Raw genomic sequence first — 25,684 nt, forward strand, 5'->3', positions numbered from 1 at the left:
GGCGCGCCCCGCCCTCCCGAGAGCCCGCAGGCCACGTGGTTCCGACGCGGCTGCGCGCTCTCCGGAGCCCGCCTTTCCCGGCAGGCCCTTGTGGGCGTGGCGGCGCGGGCAACATGGCGGCGCCCCAGACGGTGATGCTTCCGGACAAACTAAGGTAAGTTGGGCTGCGGGAGATGAGCTGGTGAGAAGAGGGGACGGAGCGGGCCGAGCCTGGGCCTGGAGGGTGTGCGAGCAGGAAGGAAAGGGGAGCTAGGCCGAGCCAGCGAGCCTCCGCGGCGGCTCGAGCCCTCCCGGGGCGCTATCCTGTCCCAGACATCTGGCGGGGGGGGGGGGGTGGTGTTCGGGGAGGTGGTCCGGAGAGCAGGGGGCGGGATGGAGAACACCTGCCGTCTGGGCGGGAAAGGGCGAGGGAATGGCCAATGCGTGTTCTGTAATTAAAACACGGGAAGCAAGATTTCACTCCCGAGCGGCCTAGGGATTTCCCGTCCTTGGGCGCCGAGGAGAGGGGAGCCCCGGCAGGCAGCGCCGCGGATGCGTCCACTGACGGCGAGTGTGCTTGTCTGCTTTTCCCAGCCACAAAAAGTACAGGGCCGCCCTGAAGAAGGAGAAACGAAAGAAACGCCGGCAGGAGCTCGCTCGGTTGAGAGACTCAGGTAACCGGCCTCTTAGCCCGTTTTCTGTGTATGGAAGAAATCGCTCTCCCACTGCCCTCCTAACTTGCCACTGTCAGAAGGATGCTGAGAATTGTTATCTGGTAAGAATTGCTGGGGCTACTGCTTCCCAAGTCAAGACCCATGTCGGAAACCACGTTACTCTACTACAGAGGAGGATAAGGTCTTGGTGAATCATCATCCACTGATTGTGTGTAGGTACTTATGAGCTATCTAATATTACAGGTGCACACATGAATTACAGCAGCTAGCACAGCCCTTGCACGTAGTAAGGATTCGGTGAATATTTTTCTTGCACAGCCAGCAGGAGTTGAGGATTTTAGACATTTTGCAAGTTTCTCTCAAACTTTAGTAATATAAGAGACCCTTTGTTGACTCAAGTTGTTATTGATACATTGTTGAAATATATAAGCATAAAACTAGTTACCAAACTTAACTGTAAATAATATATATACAAAACCAAGTGAAATTACACATCTACATTAATGTGATGTTACAGATGATGGGAGACAGATACAACATGACTGTGGCACTGATTGGAATTTGAAATGCTACTATTAATACTATTGCCCTGTGGTTATTTTTCCGTTAAAATACTGTGTAACATTCATCTGTACTAGCCATAATATCACATGGCGGAATCTAACATTTATATATGAAACCTGTCTGTTTAATATAATGAAATTAGTACAACTAACTTAGTTACAAAATTATATAGCAGTTAATAGATGCCGATGGAAGCACTGAAATCACACTGGAGTACTGAGCTATAATGGTTGCTATCCAGATTATCCAGAATATGCTTATTAAGTTATCCTGACAGTTCTTGAAGTTCACAGACCCTGGCCTCAAGTAACCAGGATTCATGGGCCCTAAGAAATAAAGCCATAGAAGTTTTATTTACCACTGGAGTTGCCTAGTAATTATTTAGAGCAAGCATGTCAAACTCAAAGTCTAACAGGCCAAATAAATAAGGTTTAAGTTTATGTGGACCGCAAAAAACAAAAGCTTCCATTTTCATAGAAACGTGCTGAATACAAAGGGCTGAAATAAATAAGTCATTGTTAACATAAAATAATAGAACATTTTAATAAAAATTAATATTTTTTTCTTGAGCATTAACTTACCAGACACTGAATAACTGCACAAATTAATAAGCATAACACAAATAAACCTATTTTTCTTGTTCTTGGAAAGCAAAATATTTCCTGTTGCGCACACCAAACAAGTCAGTCCAAGACTAATGACGTGGCCATCAGCTGCTAAAATATTCACTGCTAGTATTAGTGGAGAGAAATGGTGCACCTGCACGTAAGGCACTTAGGAAATGAATGCAACATCACTATAGTAATTAGTCATTAGCAAACGTAATTTGTTATTAATAATTATGTATAACAGGATATTGTAAAAATTAATTATGGAATTTTTATTAAAACACTAGAGGCCTGGTGCATGAAATTGGTGCACTTGGGAGGGTTCCCTCAGCCCAGCCTGTGCCCTCTCACAGTCTGGGAGCCCTCAGGGGATGTCTGTCAGTCAGACATCCGTAGAGCTGCTGTGGAGGCAGGAGAGGCTCCTGCCACGGCTGCTGTGCTTGCCAGCCGTGAGCCCTGAGTTGAGCATCTGCCCTCTGGTGGTCAGTGCGTGTCATAGCAACTGATCATTCCGCCATTCAGTCAATTTGCATATTAGCCTTTTAATATATAGGATTTCTTACCATTATATTGGCTGGGTCGCAAAAATATTCATTGTGGGCCACATGTGGCCCGTGCGCTGTGAGTTTGACATGCGTGATTTAGAGGCAATGCTTGGAATATTTAGAATGGAAAAAGCAGTGTGTTTAACTGCAACTTTTGTTGGCACCTCCTTTTTTATTCATTTAAAACTGGCCCACTAGAGGCAGGATAAAGCATCAGGGATAAAAGGAAAAACAGGGTAATTCAAGTTATTGTTGCTGTTAGTGATCTCCCCACCCCCTTAAAGTTCTCAGCTACCTTTGTTTATTAACCTGTTTTCTTCTAACACTTTTTTTAAACCTCTTACTTTTTTTCTTTATCATTTTAAATCCTATAGCTGTTGTTTGTATTGCATTGGATTTTTTTTTATCTCTTTTGACTTTGCAAAGTGTGTTGGGAGTGAGCCTTTGTGGAGAGGCTGTTCATTGTAGCACACATTAGATGGGTAAACAGTGCCCAGAAGGTTAGATTATAGAGGTATTCTAAAAAATTGCTATAAGAGTGAGTTGATAAATGATTGGTAGAAATTTCTGGAATGTCGGCCTCTCAATCACAGGCAGTCTCTTTAGTACCCAGTTCTATCCTACCTAATAATAGACAAATATGCAAATTGACCATACCTCCGACACACCCACAAGCCACGCCCACCATCCAATCAGAGCGAGCATGCAAATTAACCCAAACCAAGATGGCTACAGCCACAGAGAGCAAGGTTTCCTAGGTAACAGAGGAAGCCAAGCTTTCCGCCTGCCCTTGCCAGGCCTAAGCCTCCACTCAAGCTACAAAGTTTCAATTATAGAAGGTAAACAAATTCAAACAAATGGCGGCAGAACGGAGCTTGAGAGAGCAGGCCAGGGTTGCCGCTGGCAACAGGGGAAGCAAAGCTTTCCGCACACCCTGGCCGGGCCCACCCGCTTAAGGCAACAAAGTTTCAATTATAACCCCAACAGAAATGGCTGCCGGCCTCAGAGGGAGCCCCAGGCTTGGCTCTGCTCCAGGCTACAAAGTTTCAATTGTAGAAGGAAAATAAATTCCAGATACCAGGGCCTCCGCTTGGGTTGCCAGGGGGCGTGGCCGGCCTGCAAACCACCACAGGCCCCTCGCTCAGGCCGCCCCACACCCCAAGGGAACCCCCACCTGATCCGGGACACCCTTCGGGGCAAACCAGCTGGCCCCCACCCGTGCACCAGGCCTCTATCCTATCTAATAAAAGAGTAATATGCAGATTTCTCATCACTGCAACACACAATATAGCTGCCCCCATGTGGTCAAAGATCCTGCCCCCATGTGGACACAAGATGGCCACTACAAGATGGCCAGCAGGGGAGGGCAGTTGGGAGTCACCCGGCCTGCAAGGGAGGGCAGTTGTGAGGGACCAGGCCTGCAAGGGAGGGCAGTTGGAGGTGATCAACTCTGCAGGAGAGGGCAGTTAGGGGTGACCAGGCTGGCAGAGGAGGGAAGTTGGGGGCAAACAGGCTGGCAGCAGAGTGTTTAGGGGGTGATCAGGCTGGCAGGCAGAAGTGGTTAGGGGCAATCAGGAAGGCAGGCAGGCAAGCAGTTGGGAGCCAGCAGTCCTGGATTGTGAGAGGGATGTCCGACTGCCCGTTTAGGCCCAACCCCCCCTCCGTGCACGAATTTCGTACACCGGGCCTCTAGTTTAAAATAACCTGAAGTGAGCTGCCTTGTCAGCAAGTTGTAAAACTAGCATGATTCCATACATAATTGCATGTATAATACAGTTAGATATATTGTATGATCAAATATATGCAAGGATACATATATGTAGAGAAAAGGCTACACCCAAAACTCTTAGTAATCACCTGGAGTTTGTGAGCTTGGTTTGAGGCATGATGAGGAGTTGAGTGAATCAGGCAACAGATATTTTTGCATCTTGGCTGTGTCCAGGCAATGTCTAGTCTATGGACATGCCTCTGTAAGTCAGTCAGTCATAGCCTCTGTGCCAGGTTCTTTGGTAGCCCTTTATGTACATTATTTCATTTAATTATCTGAATTATTAGATATTCTATGTGAGTTAGAACTTATCCCAATTTTTTTCTGACTTTCTTTTAATTTAAAGTGTTGAAAAAATAAAATTTATTTGCTTAAGAAAAGTAAATTATCTAGGATAAGGTGGAACTTTGGGTTATACTTAAACTCAATATGTGTGACAGACACAAAATCTTTTTCCTTAAGCCTGAGATCTCCTGTTACATTTCCTTAAGGTTGCTTTAGTTGTCCTCATTTTCCCCCTCAAATTTAATTCTGAATAGGAAAAGATATGTGTTTACTATAGTAAAATTTGTTTTCCCATGTTTTTATTTTGAAAATGTCCCAATGTACAGAAAGTTAAAAAATACTACTATATGACCGGCTGTCGTGGCTCAGTGGTTGAGCATTGACCTATGAACCTGGACAATTTGATTCCTGATCAGGGCACATGCCCGTGTTGCGGGCTGGATCCCCCCGAAGGGGCTGTGCAGGAGTCAGCCGAACAATGATTCTCTCTCATCATTGATGTTTCTATCTCTCCCTCTTCCTTCCTCTCTGAAATCAATAAAAATATATTTAAAAAAATACTACCATAAACATTCATGAACTCTTCACCTTGATTTGCCCATGTTAACATTAGATACATACGTATACATTTTTTCCTGAACTTTTGCATGTCAGTTGCAGATACCATGACCACTCACCCCTAAATACTTCAGCCTGCATCTTCTAAGAATAAGGAGCACAATACTAAATTTGCACTCAAGTGAAGGAATAATATAATTCAGTGATATGATTTATAGGCCATATTTAAACTTGCTCAAACCAAGATTGATTATTTTGAAAAGCCATGCATTCTGGATTAGTCTGTCTTCTCCTGATTAGCTTCAGGTTATACTCTTTATGCAAAATTACTACAAAGCTGATGCTCTCTGATGCTCTCATTGCATACACGGGGGGTGGGGGGTGGGGGGAGAGCTATAATGTCAGGTGGTTCTACTTCTTGTGATGCTAAGTGTGGCCATTATTGCCAATCAATGTTTCCCCCTTGTAATTAGTATTCACTCCTGGGCTGATATTTTGAGATGGTATAAACAAATCCTTTTCACAGCAAACTTTCATCTGATATTTGATGTTTTTTAGCCTCTTTCTATAAATTACTTGTTACAGTGGGGTTTGCAAAAGTGATGGCTTTTCTAATTAAGTCTTTCTACATTTCTTAGTCCATTTTTCTGCACATATGTTTGTTTCCTCCCATACCCCCACCACCTCTTTGAGTATCATTGTGAAGCCATCAATTTACTTTCTAAATTTAATGTATTATCAACTTCTAATATTGTTCATTTTGATGCTCAGATTGTACCAAAGTTGGGCAGTTGGAGCCTTATTATTAGAAAGTTTTAAAAGCAGGATCATACCATAAATGTAAAAATTAAAAAATGTATCTGTATTTTTCCCCTGTAATATTGACTAAGGTTTTGTTCTCAGATAGTTTAATAAAACATTTAAATTCCCCCAGGACTCTCACAGAAGAAGCAGGAGGAAGAGGAGGAATCTCTTATTGAACAAGAAGAGAAGCTGTTGGAGATAGAGAGGTCAGCACAGATTGAAGCACTTCTTGTGAAGCCGGTTATTTCATTTGAATATTATGTCTTTTTTAATGAGTATGAGTCTTCTTTCTAGCACCCTGTCCAAAATAAGTCTTATAAAATACCTTGGATAATTAAATCTCTAGCTGACAGGCTATAACTAGATGTTGTCATATTTTTAATGGAAGTATTTTTCTGTTTTTGCTAATTCATAAATGTTTTTGAAAAAAGTCCAAACAATTAAGAAGTGTAAAAAGTGAAAGGGCTTTAATGAATTCAACACACCCAAAGATAGTCACTGTTAAGAATGTAAAACAAAAAAGGCCCTGGCCTGTGTCGCTGAGTGGATTGGAGCATAGTTCCGTACACCAGAAGGTCTTGGGTTCAATTACCAGTCAGGGCACATACCCAGGTTTTGGGTTCAATCCCTCCCTGGTCAGGGTGCCTACATGAGGCAACCAATCCATGTTTCTGTCTCTCTCCCTCCTCCTTCCTCTCTAAAAATCAATTAAAAAATATCTTCAGGTAAGTATTAAAAAACAGAAAGTAAGAGAGAAAGTGTACATGTATTTCTATAATAGGATGATATTTATACGTTTTCTGTAAATTGCTTTTTTTGCTAAATATATAGGCCATTTATTTAGTGTCCATGCAGAGATCCAATTCAACCAATTCAATGGCAATGTAGTCATTGTATAGATATAGCATAATTTATTCTTTATTCATAATTTATAATTTACTAATGGACATGTAGGTAATTTACATTGACTAACATTTGCTTACTATGCAAATGTTAGTCAATGTACATTCAGGTTTTTTACTATTATTAAAAAGTTGCATTTTAAAAAGCACTGGCCCGTGTGTTCAGTGGTTAGATCATTGGCCAGAGCACTGAAGGGCCGCAGGTTAGATTCCCTGTCAAGGGTACATACCTCAGTTGTGGGTTTGATCCCAATTGGGCAGCATATGGATGCAATTGATGTTTTTCTCTCACATCCCCCCTTCCTCTCTCTCTGAAATCCATGAAAAACATGTCATCTGGTGAGGATTTTTTTAAAAAAGTTGCAGTGACCATATATATCCTTGGTAACTGTCCTATTATTTCCTTAGGAAAATGCCTGGAAATGAAATGGTTGCGATCAAAGGATAAATACACATACAATGTAGATGGGCAGGTAGGAAGGGCTTCCCAGTTTGCAGTCTGCAGCCCCTCCAACAGTGAATCAAGGTGCCCATCTCCCCATACCTTCACTTGCACTAGGTATTATCAATTTTATAAACTCCTATAGTCAAAAGTTGTATTTCATTGTTTCAAATGTACATTTCTTAATTAGTAGGGTTAAGTATCTTTTTATATGTTTTATTACATATTTATAGATTGCTTAAGTCTTGCATAGTTCTCTTTTGTTATATATTTTTAAGTTTGTTGTGTGAGCAGTGTTATTACTTGATTAAGAATATTCTTTATCTGTCATATGTGTGATGTGTATTTTTTCTCATTTGTTATCAATCCTAACTTGGCTTACAGCATTAATTACCATCATTTGATTTTCATACTGTCAACTTTCATCATGCTATCTTGCCTTGGTGTCTGACTTAAAAAGGCCTCCCCCATCCCAAAATGACAAAAATATTGTGTGTTTTATTCTCTAGTATTTTTCAGGGGGTAGTTTTGTCTTTGTTTAAGTTAAACATAGTAATGTGAATGTGCTTAATGCTACTCACTTGTACACTTAAAAAGGGTTAAAATGGTAAATTTTTATGGTATATTTTGCCACAATAAAATAGTAAAAATGTTTTAAAAGGAGAAAAAACTGTATAGACACTCTCTATTTAGTGTGTTCATTAGAAATGTTGCTTCTTATAATTAATTCCTGTTATCTACCTAAGCACATAAATACCGTATTTTCCGGCGTATAAGACAACTTTTTAACCCAGGAAAATCTTCTCAAAAGTCAGGGGTCGTCTCATATGCCGGGTGTCATCTTATAGGGCGGGTATATCCCAAAGTCTATATTTTAACTGGAAAAGTTGTGGGTCGTCTTATACGCCCAGTCGTCTTATACGCCGGAAAATACGGTAGATGAATTGATCAAAATGCCAAACAGAAAAAAATGTAATAGTAATTGGGAACATGGAGTAGATTCAGCTAGATCTGCATTCCAGTCCTGGCCCTGCTACTTACTAGTTGTGTTCAAGTTGCTTAATCTCTCTAAGCTTCAATTTCCTTGCCTTAAATATAGAGATAAAGTCAATCATAGTACCTACCTTATAAAATCGGGGTAAATGCATAGTACTTAACATAGTGTTAGCATATAGGAGGTGCTGTGATAACTCTGGTTGTTGTTATTATAGATTTCTGTTACAGTGATGTTACACAGTTGATTCTTGAACAACATGAGGGTTGGGGGCACCAACTCCCCTGCACAGTCAAAAACCCATGTATAACTTTCAACATTTGCAGTATGCCAGTCTCTATCATGGCTAAAAGACCTGTTCCTAGGATCTGCAGTTGGAAATGGAATATATTTTCCCCATAGATTATTTGAAATTGTGATTAGGTCCCTAGACATAAAACCTTATTTAACTCCTAATGTTGCTGAAGAGATATAGAATAATTTCTCATATTTCATTTTCCATTTCCAGATTCCATGGGGAAATGCAATCTGGGTTCTAAACACCCCCGATTGGCTAATAAACTTTTGAGCCATAACCCATCTTTAAATTAGAAACTTGTGATATTTGATGTCCAAGACACCATTTTAAGATAGCATCACTCTTTATAATTGGTCATTTTTAAAATAAACTGGACACCTGCTAATTTATTTTTATAACTCCTTGTCACCTTTTCTTAAAACCTGTAACTTTCTTCATTTTAAAGACATGATGATTTAGTTTTATTTTTCTTCTTTCAGTTGTTTCAGCGCTTGGGGCAAACCACAGGAGTCTCTTAACTGTATATAGTAGCAGTCCAAAGGCTTATGGCAGAAGATGCCAGTTTTCCCTACTGCTGCAATCCTGCAGTTGCCACTTTTAGAATGTGCAGAATAGGAAGGGTAATACATTTTGAATGTGAAAAGCTAGATGTGGCTTTGAAACTTGTTACTCGCTTTATTGGCACCTACTGGTAAACACCACCTATGGTCAACAACCTACAGGGAAAGTTGTAGTGTCATTGTTTTATGTGAGAGATGTCATCAATACAAAATGTAGAAATAGTGATTTTAAGCTATTGCCTTCTAGGAAGACAGTTGCTGAAGTGTAGTGCTTTTCTAAGATCGTTACTCATGTCTTTTGACCCTCTTACTCCCACTTAACTGCTTTCTAGAAAATGTCTTTCATGATAGTTTAATCATTCCCAAACATGCCATTTTTTGCTATTGTGTTTGTGTGTATGTGTGTGTGTGTGTGTGTGTTTGTGTTTGTGGATTAATGCCCATTTCTTTTACTTGATTGCCTTATCACATTTATAGGCAAAAATTACATGAGGAGTGGTTGCTGCGGGAGCAGAAGGCACAAGAAGAATTCAGAATAAAGAAGGAGAAGGAAGAGGCAGCTAGAAAACGGCAGGAAGAACAGGAGGTACAGTATTATCAGATAACCAGTTGACTAATCAGTTAACCCAAAACTCATTAAGAGTTATATATCTTGAGTTAAAAAAATGGATATCATCCATTTTACCAATGTTGTAAAAAATTGTTTTATTTGTCCTGTATGTGAAATGTTATAAAAAGTAAGTCTGAAAAAAACATTACTTTTCCTTTTTCCTTCCTGTAAAGAGAAAGTTAAAGGAAGAATGGGAAGAACAGCAGAGAAAAGAGAAAGAAGAGGAGGAGCAGAAGCTACAGGAGAAGAGAGAAAGAGAGGTGATTCCTGTCACAGGAGGATAAACGCACTGCGTATCCTCTTAGTGAGCTGATGTGGCAAGTGATGGGGTTGAAGATTAAGGTATAGGCATAGCAGTGCTTGGGCTCCAGTTTTTTGTTTAGAAAGAGTCATGTTTTTAGTAAAGTATACACTAGGGTTTGCTTCTGGTGCTCTAGAGTTTTTCATTGTGCATTGGCATATACTTTAATGGTTTTTCTTCAGCTTTACCCATCTTACCCTTTTTACCAGGGGTTGGCAAACTCTGTAAAGGGCCAAAGCATAAACATTTTAGGCTTTATGGTTCATACGGTGTCTGTTGCAAACACTCAGCCCTGCCAGTGTGCTGTGAAAGCAGCCATAGATAATCTGTAAATGAATGGTTGTGGCTATGTTCCAATAAAACTTTATTGCTTTATTTAAAAAAACAGGCAGTGGGCCCCTACTTTATACTATGTACCACTCTAGAGCAAATGCTGTTGTATATGGGTTGACTTATAGAATAATATTTTGTATAGTTGCCACATTTATTTGATTTATAAGAGTTAACTGCTTATGACATGTCGGCAAGAATTAGTTGAAAGAAATCAGGAACTCAAATATTGAGGAATTAGGAAGGTTCTTTTTGTTATTAAATCTTGACTTCCTTTCCATTTTGGGCTATAATACAATTGTAGCTAACACGTAGTTGCTCATTTAAAAAAAATCTATAAAGTTATGTGTACATATTTCCTGTCTGTATCTTCAGGATTCTTTTTAAAGATCTGGTATATTTTGTTGCTGTTCCTTAACAGTGTATTTATTTCAAAGATATCACAGCTCATCTCTCCTGAGTCATTCATCAGGATGTATCTTTTCTGTAATGCTGGGTTTGATTAGTATAAAATTGGGTAATTACTATATCATGGGGAAAATGCATTTATTTACACACTAGTCATGATGGGTAGAAGCAGCCTCTTTGACCTTTGCTTTTTGTGTCTCAGGCTATCAGTTAATTCCAGTGCAATTTTTTTTAGACACCCTTATTTGAGCACTGCTTTCCAGATAAGACAAGACCACACTAGGTTTTAGAGACAAGGCAGTCATTTGGAACTAGTCATTTTTTAATAGAGAGTAATCAATTCCCATTTTAGTAGTAGAATGTTCTTCAATTGCAGTCTTTCTGACATTAGATAAAAGCTAAGGCTTTATTTTTTCTCAAAAAGCTAAGGCATTTGTTTCAAAGGAAGTCTGTTGAGACATTAAGGAGAAACGAGTAAAATTAAGTAGCTTCTAAGGTTATAAAAAGGGATATGCAGTCTGTTTCTGCTCTGTGCTAGATAATTCTCTAGTGGATAGAGATAAAGTATCAAAAAAGACACTCCCTGCTCTCAATTGAATTAGTTTTCTAGAGGGGAGAGCTGGATGATAAGTAAGCAAAAAAAAGCTCATTTTAAGTGCTATAAGGTCATGTTAGGTGCTATAAAGAAATAAAGCCGAGTCATGTGATAGAGTGACTAGGGTAGGCGAGTACTTTTTTAGATTGCCTGGTCAAGGAAGACTTCTATGAGGAGCCTATTTGTCAGCTGACACCTGAGTGCAGCGATCTCGGGGAGAAAAGGGGTCCAGGCAGAGGGAAGAGGCCTGTGCTTGGAGTGGAAAGAAGGTCAGGGTGCCTTAATCCTAGAGACCAAAGAAGAGAGAGGAAGGTGGAGAGGTCAGGAGGGTGGGCAGGGTCAGATCATGTAAGACCTGGATTTGAAGGAGGAATTTGGATTTTATGTTTAAAGTAATTGGAAGCCATTGAAGGGTTTTTAAGCAAGGAGTGACTTCATCTAATTTATATCTTTACCTTTAACAGATCATTCTAACTTTTGTATAAAGAAGGGGGTAGTGAGCAAGGAGGCAAAAGTGGAAATAAGGTGATCAGTTAGAAGGCAGCTGTTCCATATAGGACATGGTGTTGGTTTGGATGAGGGTAGTGTTAATACAAAAAAGTACACAGATTTGGGGTGTGTTGAGGCAGAGTTAATAGGACTCTAGCTGGTAGATTGAATGCATAGGGAGGGGAAGAAAAGAAGGGGAGTTTAAGTCAGACACTTGTAGGTTTTTAGTTTGAACTGAAATGGGGTGAGAGGTAGGGAAAAGGTAGTTTTCATTTGAGCTTTTAAGTTACTGAGGACCTTAAGTTACTGGTCTTACATGACCAGGTAGAGTTATTAAGAAAGAAGCTAGATAGATGAATCTTTTATGTAATGCTTTAAGGGGCTAGGGAAGAAAAGTTTGTTGATCATAATTTCAAAAACCTGTTTAAATGCCAATGAGGTCAAATCTATTGGCATATTGCAGGACTTCCTTTGCCTTATTGAAAAGTTTGAGACTTTTCATCAATCCTAATTACTACTGTTCATGTCATATTTTAGCATATTTTAAATGTTTATGATGTTTCCACTACCATTGTGTTTTATAATATTCATAATACCTCATCTTAAAAACTAGAACGTGACATATGTGCTCAAATATACTAAATATGACTGTTACTATTATAAGGTATTTTCAATATTTTGCAATCTGAGCCAGTAAATGTCCTATTTGAATGAAAACTCAACTTTGAAATCTTTTCAGAAGATCGGTGCTGTAGAAAGCAAATTAGGAACTGAAACTTTTTGTATGCATGGGTTGTTAAAATTTTTACACACGAGATTCTTAACCGGAGAAACCAGATGTGACTTACCTGACTTCCAGGTTTTTACTAGTCCTATGTTTGCACCATTTGTAGGAGGCTGTGCAGAAGATGCTGGAGCGGGCTGAAAATGAGGTATTTTCAAAACCTTTCGTTAAGAATTTGAGACTGATGAGCATTTCTTTAAAAACAATACTTCCAGCAATGTTAATTTTGCGGTTGGCTCTGTAGATCATGTCTGAAATATCTGGGGTCACTTTTGCACCTCTGTGATTTATGCAACAACAAGAACTGCAGAAGTTATCAATGAATAAACGCAAATGGTATTGAATCACCCCTGTGGGCTGTCCTTGGTTATACTCCTTAATGTATGAATAAGAAACAGCGCACACTCTTACCCCCTCCCCACAATGGACCCTTTACCTTCCTGCTTCAGAGTAACCTTGATTTCTCTCAGTGGTGGTTCTCTAAAAACGCCTTCGGCCATTTTCAGAATGCCTGGACAAAGGGAAACCTTGGTGACTGCTCTTGGTCGCCGTGATGATGCCTGATAATGTGTGGTGACAGGGAACCAAGAGAGACACAGTTTGTGTCCAATTGCTTTTCAAGTCTCCATTACATGTTACAATGTAAATTACATGTTAAAACTTAATATTACTAAGAGAATCCATCTTTATTTATAACCAATACAATTGAATACATTTTAAACATTGAATTCTTAATGGATCATGGTTATTTTCAACAGTTGGAAAATAGTGCCACATGGCAAAACCCAGAACCACCCACGGATGTAAGAATAATGGAGAAAGATCGAGCTAACTGTCCATTCTACAGTAAAACGGGAGCTTGCAGATTTGGAGATAGGTAACTAATTTTGCTTTATCACGTCAGAATGAAGTGCCTCAAAATGTTGAGCTTTTTGAGTTCTGTTTTTAGGGGTGATTTGGGCTTGAGTTTGAGGTGTTCACAGTCAGGCATCTCCTATGTTCTTACTGGTTCTCCAGTTCCCCAGCTGTCTGTCTTCTGCTTCCCTCCCACACCTCACCCCTACCCTCTAATAAGGGGTTTAAGGCTGAAATGAGTGAACGTAGGGAAAGCAGGTAGAATAGTGTCAGGCAAATGGCGAGCACTCTTGGAGTGTTTTTTGTTATCGTTGTCATTATTCTCTGAGAAACTCTTATTCCCTGCCTCTTTGCATCAGTGTTTTTGAAACAAGACATTCATGTGGAAAATTAAGCATTGATGTCTTCATTTAGCGATGTCTTCATACCTACTGTATGCCAGGCAATGGCGATTTTTATAATTTGGCCTGTTTATGAATGAGTAACTCAAATTATGTAAATAATTCATAATGATGAATGAATCCACCCAAGGCAAAATCTAATTATTACTATGCATTCTGCAGAATAAAATATATAATCATATATTAGTGTCCTATTAATTCCAAAAAGGGATATGAATAGGCAATTTCATATGTATTCGATGAGAAACTGTATGTTGTCTCTCGTGTTTATCTTATTCATAAAATTATCCCTTCCATGAGATAATTTCCTTCTTTGAAAATATGAACTTTCTCTATCTTTCTCTTCTATTTCTTTTTAAATTTAAGCCTTAATACCATTTTACATTTTTGTAAGAACAATGATCCTCAACCCTAGATGCACATTAGAATTACCTAGAAAACTGTAACAAAAAGTATATCCTAATTCAATTTGAGTAAATCAGAGTCTCTGAGACTTGGGAAGCCTTAGTTTTGAAATGTCCTCAAGTGTCCTAATGTGCCCCAGGATTGAAAGTCCCAAATGCAGGGTGGTTAACTCCTTTTATATTTTACTAGAGGCCCGATGCACGAAGATTCGTGCAAGAATGGGCCTTCCTTCCCCTGGCTCCCGGCACCGCCTTCGCTCTGGCCAGAGCCACCTTTCCACCTTCCCACCTTCCCACCTTTCCACCTTTCCGCCTTCCCACGCTGCCCAGAGGCCCGGAGCAGCTGGGGTGGTGTGGAATGCCTGCATCCGACACAAGCATCCCGCCCTACCCCTAGCCGCTTGGTTTCTGTGTATGCAAAGTAACCCACCATCTTTGTTGGGTTAATTTGCATACTCAGTCTTGATTGGCTGGTGGGCGTCACGAAGGTATGGTCAATTTGCATCTTACTCTTTTATTAGTGTAGATCAGTGATGGCGAACCTATGACATACGTGTCAGCACTGACACGCGTAGCCATTTCTGACACGCAGCCGCTGAAGCGGCCACATGCCGAGTATGAAACATTTGCTGCTCCTGAGGATGAAACATTTGCAACTAGAGTCTTGGAGTTAGTTTTTTCCTCAAAGTGACACACTACCCGAGTTATGCTCAGTTTTTTGGCGAAGTTTGACACACCAAGCTCAAAAGGTTGCCCATCACTGGTGTAGATAGTAGGATTATTTATGCCCAGACAATCTTTGAAAAGAGTCACAGGATCTGGTCAATAGTGAAAGTTTCCTCTTGAGGAACTGGGAGCTAATGAAACTTTATTTCCCTTTGTATTTTTACAAGTGTTTTCCAAATGCATGCTCAATTTCATCAAGAAATAATAATGATTTATGTAAAACACCGATGTGCAATTAAGACTCAGCATGAGTTTATATTTGTGTGGATAGTTGAACCAGATTGCATTTAAGGTCTTCCAGCTGCAGGATTCCTCATTTGATGAAACATCTCTAACATTTCCTTGAATTTTAAGACTGTGATCATCTGATTCTGGGATTCTTCTTCTGGTGGGCATAAGTTAGAAGGGAAAATGTCCTAAGCAATTTCAGGAAATCAGTTGACAGTGCTTATTTGTGGAAAGGGTTATGGCCTATCAGGCTCTCAAAACTCACCCCTGAGAGTCTTTTCAAGGAAATACAGTGGTCAGATTAGTTTGTGAACGTTTCTTAATATTTTGATAGGCATATGACATTTTACCATCACAACTATTAAAAAAAAGTAGGACAGCAATTTGGATATTTTCATTCTTCAAGTGGTGAGTTGTGAAATCAAATTCTAAGAAATTAGCAGTTACAAAATCCAGCACCATCCCTTCCAACAAAAACACTGTGCCCTTTTTACAGGGAGCCGTAGGAATTGCTCTGGATCGCATAACTGTTCTTTTCTGTTGAGATCTGTCACATCATCAGTCAACACTTCCGTAGCCTAAGCATTTCTTTGGTTTTGTTTCTGTAATTAGTACAGTTCAATTCTAGAACCTTTCTGGAGTTGATATATTTTAGAGTCAGAGCTTTGAGGGGGGTTATTTTTTTCTTCCTAAAGGAACATAATTACTGATGAAAGGTAAAACTTACCAGAGTAGTTATTTATACCTCACGCATTTCCTGTACTAAGGAAAAGAAAGCTCAGGGTCTCCTGCACTAAGTTTAATGAAATAAAAGAAATCGAAATTAAGGAAAGAAGAAAAAGTGGGTTGTGAATGTGCAGTATATTTGGCACTGATTTGAATGTATCCCAGGCAGATGATGAGCCATACAGTGTAGTTCTTACCAAAAAGGAAGAATGAGCAGTATCTCTGGAAAGGCAGAAATTTTCCTGGTATCGGAGTCTAAATGTTTCTCCCATTAAATACTGTGTAAAGACATTGAATAGGAAGGTGAACTATAACTTTGATAGATGTTTTGTTAACAGTTGCATATGTAATTTTCATGAGAATGTTTCTTACAGAGACCTTCAATAAATGATTGCAGCCTAATTGCAATGTGTGTGTATATATATAGATATATACATACATATAAGCCTAAGTGACTGTTAACACCAACCAGTGCTATGACATGCAATGACCACCAGGGGGCAGATGCTTAACACAGTAGCTGCCCCCCTGCTGGTTAGTGTGCTCCCACAGCCAACCTCCCACGGCCGGCCAACCTCCCGCAGTCCCATTCCCCCTGACCCCTCCACCCAGCCTGCCAGGCCGAGGGCCCCCACAGTTAGCTTTACCTGAGGGGGCATTTGGAGACCCACACCACTTATTGGCTGTCCTTGGGGTAAGGTAATGTTAAAGTATGTGATTTTGTGCCAGTCTTACTTGATTTAAGTATCTGAGTAATGGGTAAGTAGTATGTTCTAAACAAGGGGTTCTTAAACCTGGCTGACCTTTAGGACCAAGTGGGGAGTTACTTTGAAAATATGGGTCTCCCATGCTTTGAGATCCGAACAGATGATCCGTGTGCAGAACTCACAAACACTCATTTGACACCCTGGGAACTAGAAGCCAGTTTATTTAGATGTAATAAACCCGTGAGCAGGATGTTAACCTTGTTAAATTGGTTTCTTGTTTAATTCTGCATGTGCTTCATCCATGTAAAATTCTGATTCACAGCTAACACTGCCAGTTAGGTTGAATCATTGCTCTTTGTTCTGTCGGTAGCTGTACTTGGGAAGATGGATCTCATCAGAAGGTCCCTAACTGAATAATCTAGGCGGGTCCTTTGGAAAAATAACATTTCACATTAATGAACACTGACTGCACATTTCTGAGCTGGGCACAGTGTGTGCGGGCATTCTGTGTGCAGTATCTCACTAGGTGTACAGATACATATTGTACACATGGAAAGTGAGGATGAGTTAAACATTTATTAGTCATTTAAGGGCCATTATTTTTTCTAGCATATGCCTAGTTCTTCAACTTTTTTTCTTTTTAAAAGTTCTGGGTTGTTTTTTCCCCCCTAAAAGTTGTGTCCTAATCAATTTTATAACTAGAAACCTAATCAGGAAAATTTTGATGATTTGGAATTGTGAAGTACATTTCCCCCCCTCATTTTATTTTAGGAGAAGGATATAAATAAAAAAATAAAAGATCTTTAAAAAATTATTCAGGTATGGGCTGGTCCAGTTTACACAATGAAAAGAAAATTGTTCTTCATAATGGTTAGTCTTCTTCAATTAAGTAAAAATTAATTATATTTGCCATACCATTTAATGAACTGTAGGTTAACTCAGATCTCTTGGATCTTTCTTAATTACCAGCAATGTGGCTTTGGTAAGTACTTTCTTCTTTGCAAAGTACAGAGAAATACTAGCCCCAACTGTCCCAACAGGTTGCAAGGATCAGAGGGAAAAATGCAGAAATGCCATGAAAACTATGCAATGTTATACATGTATGAGGTTGAAATACTCCATTAGCTGGCAACTCTTAGATTACCCTATTCTCATCAGGTTAGCTGAAGATTGTCTAGAACCAGGATTGTATTGTTCTTACTTTCCTCCTAAGTTCCACATGGGGTACCTGAATGGCAAATGAACTTGGAAATAATTTTTGCATTTTAATGGGAATCAATATATTGCTCAGTCTTAAAACAGTTTTCTTAAGTATTGAAAGTTGATGTCCGAATGGATTTATTTTACAATTTAGTCGAAACAGTCACGTTACTTGAGTCTCGATCTCCAAATTTAATGCAAGCACTTTATGTGTAATTTCGAACTATTGGACTACTTAATTTAAACTTTCCTTTCATATGCAGGTGTTCACGTAAACACAATTTCCCAACATCGAGCCCCACCCTTCTTATTAGAAGCATGTTTACAACATTTGGAATGGAGCAATGCAGAAGGGATGACTATGACCCCGACGCCAGCCTGGAGTACAGTGAAGAGGAGACCTACCAGCAGTTCCTGGACTTCTATGAGGACGTGCTCCCTGAGTTCAAGAACGTGGGGAAGGTGATCCAGTTCAAGGTGGGCATCCACAGTGCACATGGAGGCGGAGATTGGGTCACTTCCCACTGAAGTACCCAATGGGACAAGAGAGCTAGGGTACAGGCTTTCTGCCTGGGTGGGGGCGTGTGCAATGGTACAGTGCCTGGCCCTGTGTAGGCCACTCAGGCACTCAATGAATGTTACTCCCTTCTCTCAGTAGAGGTACTACATGAACTCATGTACTAGCATGAAAGTTCCTGGGTGCCAGGGACTAGATGGGAAAGGCTTTCGTCTCTTTAGTACCTTTGTGATCTAACTCTTCTAGCTGGTGAATTTGCTGCAGAAGGTCCCTACAGACAGCAGTACCAGCATTCAGTTAAAGGCTGCCTATGACAGAGAACATGCTACCTCCCTCTCCCCTCCCTCTGTGGGTAGTGGGTCTCACCTAGAGCTGCAATGTGCACAGTGTAATACCACGCCACTTACTGAGATTGTTGTTATATTGTTGCATTGTGTTGACAGTGCCAAGCCAGGTGCATGTTCTTTTTTTCTGGACGTACACTGGAACGTAGATCTTGATTCCTTTTCTTTACATTGTTTTTATTCATTGGATAATTTCAGTACTGAACATAGTATTCCCAAAGTCATGGTTTGTGGTGCAGCAAATGGGATTGAAAAAAAGGCATTCAAATTGCACAGAATTATTTTAACATGTTCCTTAACCCTACCAGACCTGAGGCCCTGAACCTAACTGTCCCCTATACCTGGGCTCCTGAGCATTAAAGAGAAAAAAATCAACATGATAGAAAAATGTTAGTTACATGCAAACAAGTGGTTAAAATAAGATGGAACTTGGAGACATTGTAGAAAATAGGTACTAGGCAAAGTACCAAAAATTAGGTACAGCAGTATAGCAGCAGATTCGGAAATTACCGAAAAATCGGTACAGCGGTCTGGTAGGGTTAAGGCAAGAGGAAAGTCAGATATAATAGCCACTGCTCGAAGGACCTAGTAGTTGAATCCTACCACAGTGAAGACTCCTACTTTGTGAACGATCAGATCCAATCCTGAATGATTCTGTTATGTTAGGGTAGGGAAAATGTCCCATAATTTGGGGAAAAATAGGAATAAAGTTGTTTTTTTCCTGCTTGTTGGAAATAGCCACGAGTAGAGCAACTGCTAACCAGTAGCACTTGTGAAATTCAAAGCTATACTTATTCCTACCAATTTCTAGATTTTAACATTTTCTTCCCCCCTTTGCCTTTTATTTCTTTTTTTTTTTAAATATGGAACGCTTCACGAATTTGCGTGTCACCCTTGCGCAGGGGCCATGCTAATCTTCTCTGTATTGTTCCAATTTTAGTGTATGTGCTGCCGAAGCGAGCACCCCTTTGCCTTTTATTTCTGTTGCGCATGCCTTTCTGTCTTCACACTACTTCTCAGCACAACCAGTAAACACTCAAGTAGAATTGCCTGGCTGCCCATAACATGGAGCCACGTTAGTGCGGTTTGGCTAGGCCTGCATTCTGGAACATGTCACCTTACCTCTCCATGCCTTTTCCTCATCCCGAAAGTGAGGGGATTGGACAACATTAGTGGTTTCCCTCTCAGGGTCCCTACATTACACTGCTCCATGAAGTCAGTGGTGGAGCCGCTTTCAAAACTTCAGGCCAGCCCAGCCGGCGTGGCTCAGTGGTTGAGGTCACGGTTCGATTCCTGGTCATGGCACATGCCCAGGTTGCAGGCTCAGTCCCCAGTGTGGGGGCATGCAGGAGGCAGCCGATCTATGAGTCTCTCTCATCATTGATTGTTTCTCTCTCTCCCTCTCCCTTCCTCTCTGAAATCAATAAAAATATATTTTAAAAAACAACACACAAAACTTCAGGCCAGTTAGTGGAAATCACACCATTACCTGCAACTAGCCACCTACTAACCATGGTGTATTTGTTTTCTTTTGTTTAGAATTTTATCAGCCAAGTTCATGCTAATCACATTGGTAGTTATAAATGGAAAGGTGTTTGTTTAGTAAATTTTTAGTAGGAAAATTTCCAAAACATTACATTTACCGTGGAAAATTAATAATGGGTCTTTGTGAATCACTGGCTTAAGTGATTTCTAAGGTCCCCGGTACAGCTGATGTGGCTTCCCAAACACATCCTGCCTCTTTTTGGGTACTCTAATAAAAATACTCGGGAACAAATTTGTAAAATTAAACATTTATTTTGAAAATAAAAGCTGAACATTACTATGAACATTTGAGGACCTTTGTATACCAAATAAAAAAATAAAATAACCACCCGGACGGCATGGCTCAGTGGTTGAGCATGGACCTATGAACCAGGAGGTCACTGTTTGATTCCCCGTCAGGGGACATGCCTGGGTTGTGGGCTTCAGCCCTAGTGTGGGGCATGCAGGAGGCAGCCGATCCATGATTCATGATTCTCTCTTATCATTGATGTTTCTCTCTCTCCCCCTCCCCCTTCCTCTCTGAAATCAATAAAAATATATTTTAAAAAACAAAATAACCAAATTAGATATGTCATTTTCGAAGGCAAATGATCAAATGTTCAACCTAACTAGTAATAGGAACAGGGCATATTAAAATGACAGATCATTCACACCTTATCAGGTAAAATATTATAAAATTCTCTTAATACCAAGACTGGGCAAGGATGTGTGAATTAGTAAAAGCACTTCAGAAGGCAGTAGTTGTCAGTACCTAGTCAAGTTGTAAACTTACAAATCTGCACGCTATTTGTGGTCATGCACACAGGAGAAATCCATACACCTACAGACACGTGTTCCAGAATGCTGGCTGCTGCACTGTTTGTTGATAAAAAATTGGAAAAAAAATTGGAAGCGCCTTGGATGTCTGTCATTCAAGGAGTGGACAAATTGATTTGCTAATTTGATATATCCAGTATACAGTAGTTAAAATGAGTCCTTAAGTTTATGGGATTACATCTTAAAAAAAGGATGTGGAATAAATACTATTTATGTAAAATTTTAATGTGTGCAAAGCAATGCTATACATCATCTATCTATATATATGTATATATATGTGTTTCTTTGCATATGTATACATACATATGTGTGCCTATATATGCATAGTGGACATACATTTCTGTGTGTGTATGTGTTGCTGTGGATATTTGTATAGGTGTGTATTTATGTTTGGAATGTGAAGGATATGCCCAGCCTTAGGATAGTGCCTGTGTATGTGACGGAGGAGGGATGAAAGGATAGAAGAGCTTCAACTGGGTCTTTATGTTTTACATATTTAAACATTCTCTGTCAAAAAGGAAAATGTCAGTGTTAAATCTGGGTGGTGTGTAGATGGGCTGATTTTTTTTTTCCTCGATTTCTATGCATATGTGAAACATCACATCTATGGGGGGAAAGGATCTGGATGAACAGGGATCAGCTAATTGGGGCCTGCAAAACCACTATGTGCTGAAGTATACCTTAAATAGACGTGAGAGTGGGGTAGTACCTCGATTTTGGAATCTTCTATTATTAACTAGTTTGGTAGTGTTGACCTGAACAAAATGCATTTAATGGCTGAAGGACTTCTTTTCCTTAGTTTTTTTTAATGATAGAATTTTTCATTGCTCCTTAGGTCAGCTGCAACTTGGAACCTCATCTGAGGGGCAATGTGTATGTTCAGTACCAATCGTAAGTATTCTGAACATAAAATGTGTTCACAGTTTGTCACAGTATAGTGTTGTGACTATGTTGGTGTCTGGGATTCTTTCCACAGAATAATATAGCTTTAATATGCATGGTATTTTTAAAAACATAAATATTAAGAGCTGATATAGAAATATAGAAGGGATTTGAAAAGAATACATTTGGATTTCATTCTTTGTATAAGTACATAGTTTTGAATCTTTTGTAATGTAGTTATTTTTTACTTATATAATTTTAATAATTAAAATACAAACTGAAAGGGATAAATAGAATAGAGGAAAGCATAAATCAAAAGAGCCAGGAATTGAAGCCCCAAGTAATCTCAGTGTGTAGTTAGTGTATCATTTCTGCTTGTTTTGTTGTTTGCCTGGGCCACGCCGTGGCTAATGAGTTAAATTAACCATTGTAATAAAAATAGTGATCTTAATTGAGAAACAATGGGCACTGATAATGGGAAACACTTCTGCATTTTTAATGGTCCCATCTTTTGGTTTAAGAAGCTTTGACTCAAGCCAGTTTCCATGCATCAGAGCCTCTCAGAGAGTTGGTAAAAAGGGTTTCCTGAATAAATGGTGAGCTTCAGGAGCTGGAATGTTCTAATGAGTACTCTCTTAGTAGTACAGAAGCAGTAAGCTTGGAGGTCCTACAAGAAACTAATAAAAGGGTTTGTTAACAACAGCATTAATCTGCATATTAGAACATTACTGTAAAGCGTGTCCTTTAATTTGTGGTTTAAAAGGGAAGAAGAATGCCAAGCGGCCTTTTCTCTGTTTAACGGAAGATGGTATGCAGGACGACAGCTTCAGTGTGAATTCTGCCCAGTGACCCGGTGGAAAATGGCAATTTGTGGTAAAATATAACATGATGATTTATCCCCAGTTGTTCTACTGTTATACAAGAGGAAATTCTTAGTGAAGAAATTGTATTTTAAAGAGGTGAAGCATAGCTTTTACCTCACACAGTAGCTGAGCTGAGATCATTATATAAAGGACATTACATTTTAGATCTGTGACAGACCTTGTGTGTCTCTTTGTGCATGATGTGATTGAGGTCACAGTGTGTGGGTGACAGAGTTGGGCTAGAGTTGGGTCTTGTGGTCCTCAGTGCTGGGGGGGCCCTATGTCTAACTCTTTTTTTTAAAATATATTTTATTCTGGGTTGAACGTCTGGCTCAGGTGGTTGGAGCGTTGTCTCATATACTAAAATATATTTTATTGATTTTTTACAGAGAGGAAGAGAGAGGGATAGAGAGTTAGAAACATCAATCAGCTGCCTCCTGCACACCCCCTACTGGGGATGTGCCCGCAACCAATGTACATGCCCTTGACCGGAATCGAACCTGGGACCCTTGAGTCCGCAGGCTGACGCTCTATCCACTGAGCCAAACCGGTTTCGGCTCTATGTCTAACTCTTTAGGAAGCCGGAGAAGCTGGGGCCCTGGAAGCCACCTGTCCTTATTGAGGTTTCAGAGACGTTTGCTGTTGATGGCTCCCCTCACTTAAGCTGTGTTGTTTTCCCCATCTTTATCCCCAATGAATCTTTGCTCATCTTTGCCACCTAAAACATTACCTATAATAACATCCCCTGCCTTACTTGAAATACATGCTTTTGTGCAGTAGATTGATTCTAGCCGTGGGATGTGGTGAGGGCACATTCAGTCAGACTGACTCATCGACAGTGGCCCCAAATCAGGAAATGAGTCAGTCCCTTGAGTAGCCAGCAGTTTTGATGGCCTTGTTCTTTTTTTATTTCTCTTGGATGGGCTTAGCCAAACTGTACTGCTAAGGTACCGGAAGCAAAGAGATGGAGCTATTTGCGTCTTAAGGGAGCACATCCCTGATCCTTTACTTTTCTTTGCTTTACACGTGTCTGCTTAACACCTCCTATTTAAAAATATGTAATTTACAAAGTCTGAATCTTTGGCAACTTGGTCGTAATGGATGCTGTCACTTAAAAACCATTTATTGAAGAAGGGAGGGGGAATATTTTGGAATCCCTTGCTTTGGAAAACGAGAAGAACTATTACACCTTAAGTTTAAAGGCTTGGGGGATGAAAGAGGTGGACCCGTTTTATCCACAAAGGTGTTTACTTTTGTCAGTTCCTGGCAGTCCAGTATGGTTTCACTGCGGTGATTCTGAGTGTGACTTTGACTCTCCCAAAGCAGGAGACTGTTTCACTTGTTTTGTTTTTCAAAATAATAGTTTGGTAATTTTTCCCATTAACTAGTGATGCTGAGCAGTTTTTCGTGTCCTTCTTATTGGCCATTTGTCTATTTTCTTTGGAGAGATGTGTATTCAGATCCTTTGCCTGTTTTTATGTAGGTTACATGTCTTTTTACTATTGAGTTGTAAGAGTTCATGATTTATTCTACAGATAAGTCCTTTGTTAGATCTATGATTTGTAAATATTTTCTCCCATTATGTGGCTTGTCTTTTCACTCTGATGGTGGCTATTGAAGCACAAAAGTTTTTAATTTTGATGATAACCCATTTATCTTAAGTTTTTTCTTTTTTTTAAAACTTGTGCTTTTTCTGTCATATCTAACAATCCATTGCTTAGCCCTGTGTCACAAAGATTTTACTTGTATGTTTATTTCAAAGTTTCATAGCTTCGTATCTTACATTTAGGAGTCATCATTTTAACTTTCTTTTTGTATATAGTGTGTGATATGGAGGTATTTCTCTTTTAACTGTTTTTACATATTTGGGAAATTTACTGCTTTAAAAAAAATTTGAAGACCCCAAAAAGATTTCTGAGTTGTTCAACTAGATTTCACTTTGACAAGAATCTTCCATATTAAAAATACTTGGTAAATTTAAAAGCGTTAGGCCAATGTTTACCATCTTCTTCTTAAAGTGTTAATTAGGGATCTGCATTGTCAGTGAGTGGGATGGTGAAACCCTAGAAAAAATTGGAGTTACCACTTGTGTCATTTGCACACCACACAGTAATCCAGTAGAGAAACAGTATATCCTGGCTAATTAAGATTTCTGATTTGTTACTTTTCACAGTGCCATTTGTTAGAGCACTTGAATATATTTGAAATTCTGGGAACCAAAACTGTGACATCAATTTATGTAAGCCCCTTTTAAATAATACAAAGAAGAAAATAGTTCTGTCATGTCCAACATGAGAAATGTACTTTCCAAGAAGGATAAAGTGCCAGCAATAAATGCTCTTTCCTCACTGTGCCATTGCAGGTTTATATGAAATACAGCAGTGCCCAAGAGGAAAACACTGCAACTTTCTTCACGTGTTCAGAAATCCCAACAATGAATTTTGGGAAGCTAATAGGGACATCTACCTGTCTCCAGACCGGTCTGGCTCTTCCTTTGGTAAGAACTCCGAGAGGAGAGAGAGGATGGGCCACCACGATGAGTACTATGGCAGGCCCAGGAGGAGGAGAAGCCCCAGTCTGGCCCGTTTCTATAAAAGGAATGGAGAAGCTGAGAGGAAAAGAAGTACCCACAGGGATAAGAAGTCTCACAGACACACAGCAAAAAGTCGTGAAAGGCACAGTTCACGAAGTAGAGAAAGAAAAAGGGACCGCAGTTGGGGCCGGGGCAGCCGGAGCAAGAGCCACCGGAGCCGGAGCAGGAGCCGGAGCCGGAGCCGGAGTCCAAGCCCCTCTAAGTTCAGGAATTACAGTGGGAAAAGGTCAGGTAGTAGAGATGGAACTGTTCATAGTCCCAAATCCAAATAAACTGATTTTGTTTTTAAATGATCGCATATGTTATTTATTATGGCTGCTCTATACCTGGGTAGAGGGCTCTGAGCTTAAATGGATTATTAAGTCTGGTAGAACCCCAT

At 39.8% G+C, this 25,684-nt stretch overlaps 1 protein-coding gene across 2 annotated transcripts; it reads left to right on the plus strand.

Annotated features, from left to right (window-relative positions):
* ZRSR2 (zinc finger CCCH-type, RNA binding motif and serine/arginine rich 2) lies at nucleotides 1–25,684 on the plus strand. Of its 2 annotated transcripts, none has more exons than XM_079764432.1 (11): nucleotides 1–154; nucleotides 574–653; nucleotides 5,916–5,991; nucleotides 9,459–9,567; nucleotides 9,765–9,851; nucleotides 12,608–12,646; nucleotides 13,257–13,375; nucleotides 18,009–18,222; nucleotides 21,803–21,858; nucleotides 22,613–22,722; nucleotides 25,075–25,684. In XM_079764432.1, the coding sequence occupies exons 1-11, from the start codon at nucleotides 114–116 to the stop codon at nucleotides 25,575–25,577; spliced, it is 1,434 nt and encodes a 477-aa protein (XP_079620558.1). In that variant the 5' UTR covers nucleotides 1–113; the 3' UTR covers nucleotides 25,578–25,684. The 2 variants fall into 2 exon arrangements, with proteins under 2 accessions (XP_079620558.1, XP_079620559.1); XM_079764433.1 differs by lacking the exon at nucleotides 1–154 and adding an exon at nucleotides 7,096–7,246 and having other exon boundaries at nucleotides 416–653.

Source organism: Cnephaeus nilssonii (assembly GCF_951640355.1).
Source record: "Cnephaeus nilssonii genome assembly, chromosome: X".
NCBI lineage: Eukaryota > Metazoa > Chordata > Mammalia > Chiroptera > Vespertilionidae > Cnephaeus > Cnephaeus nilssonii.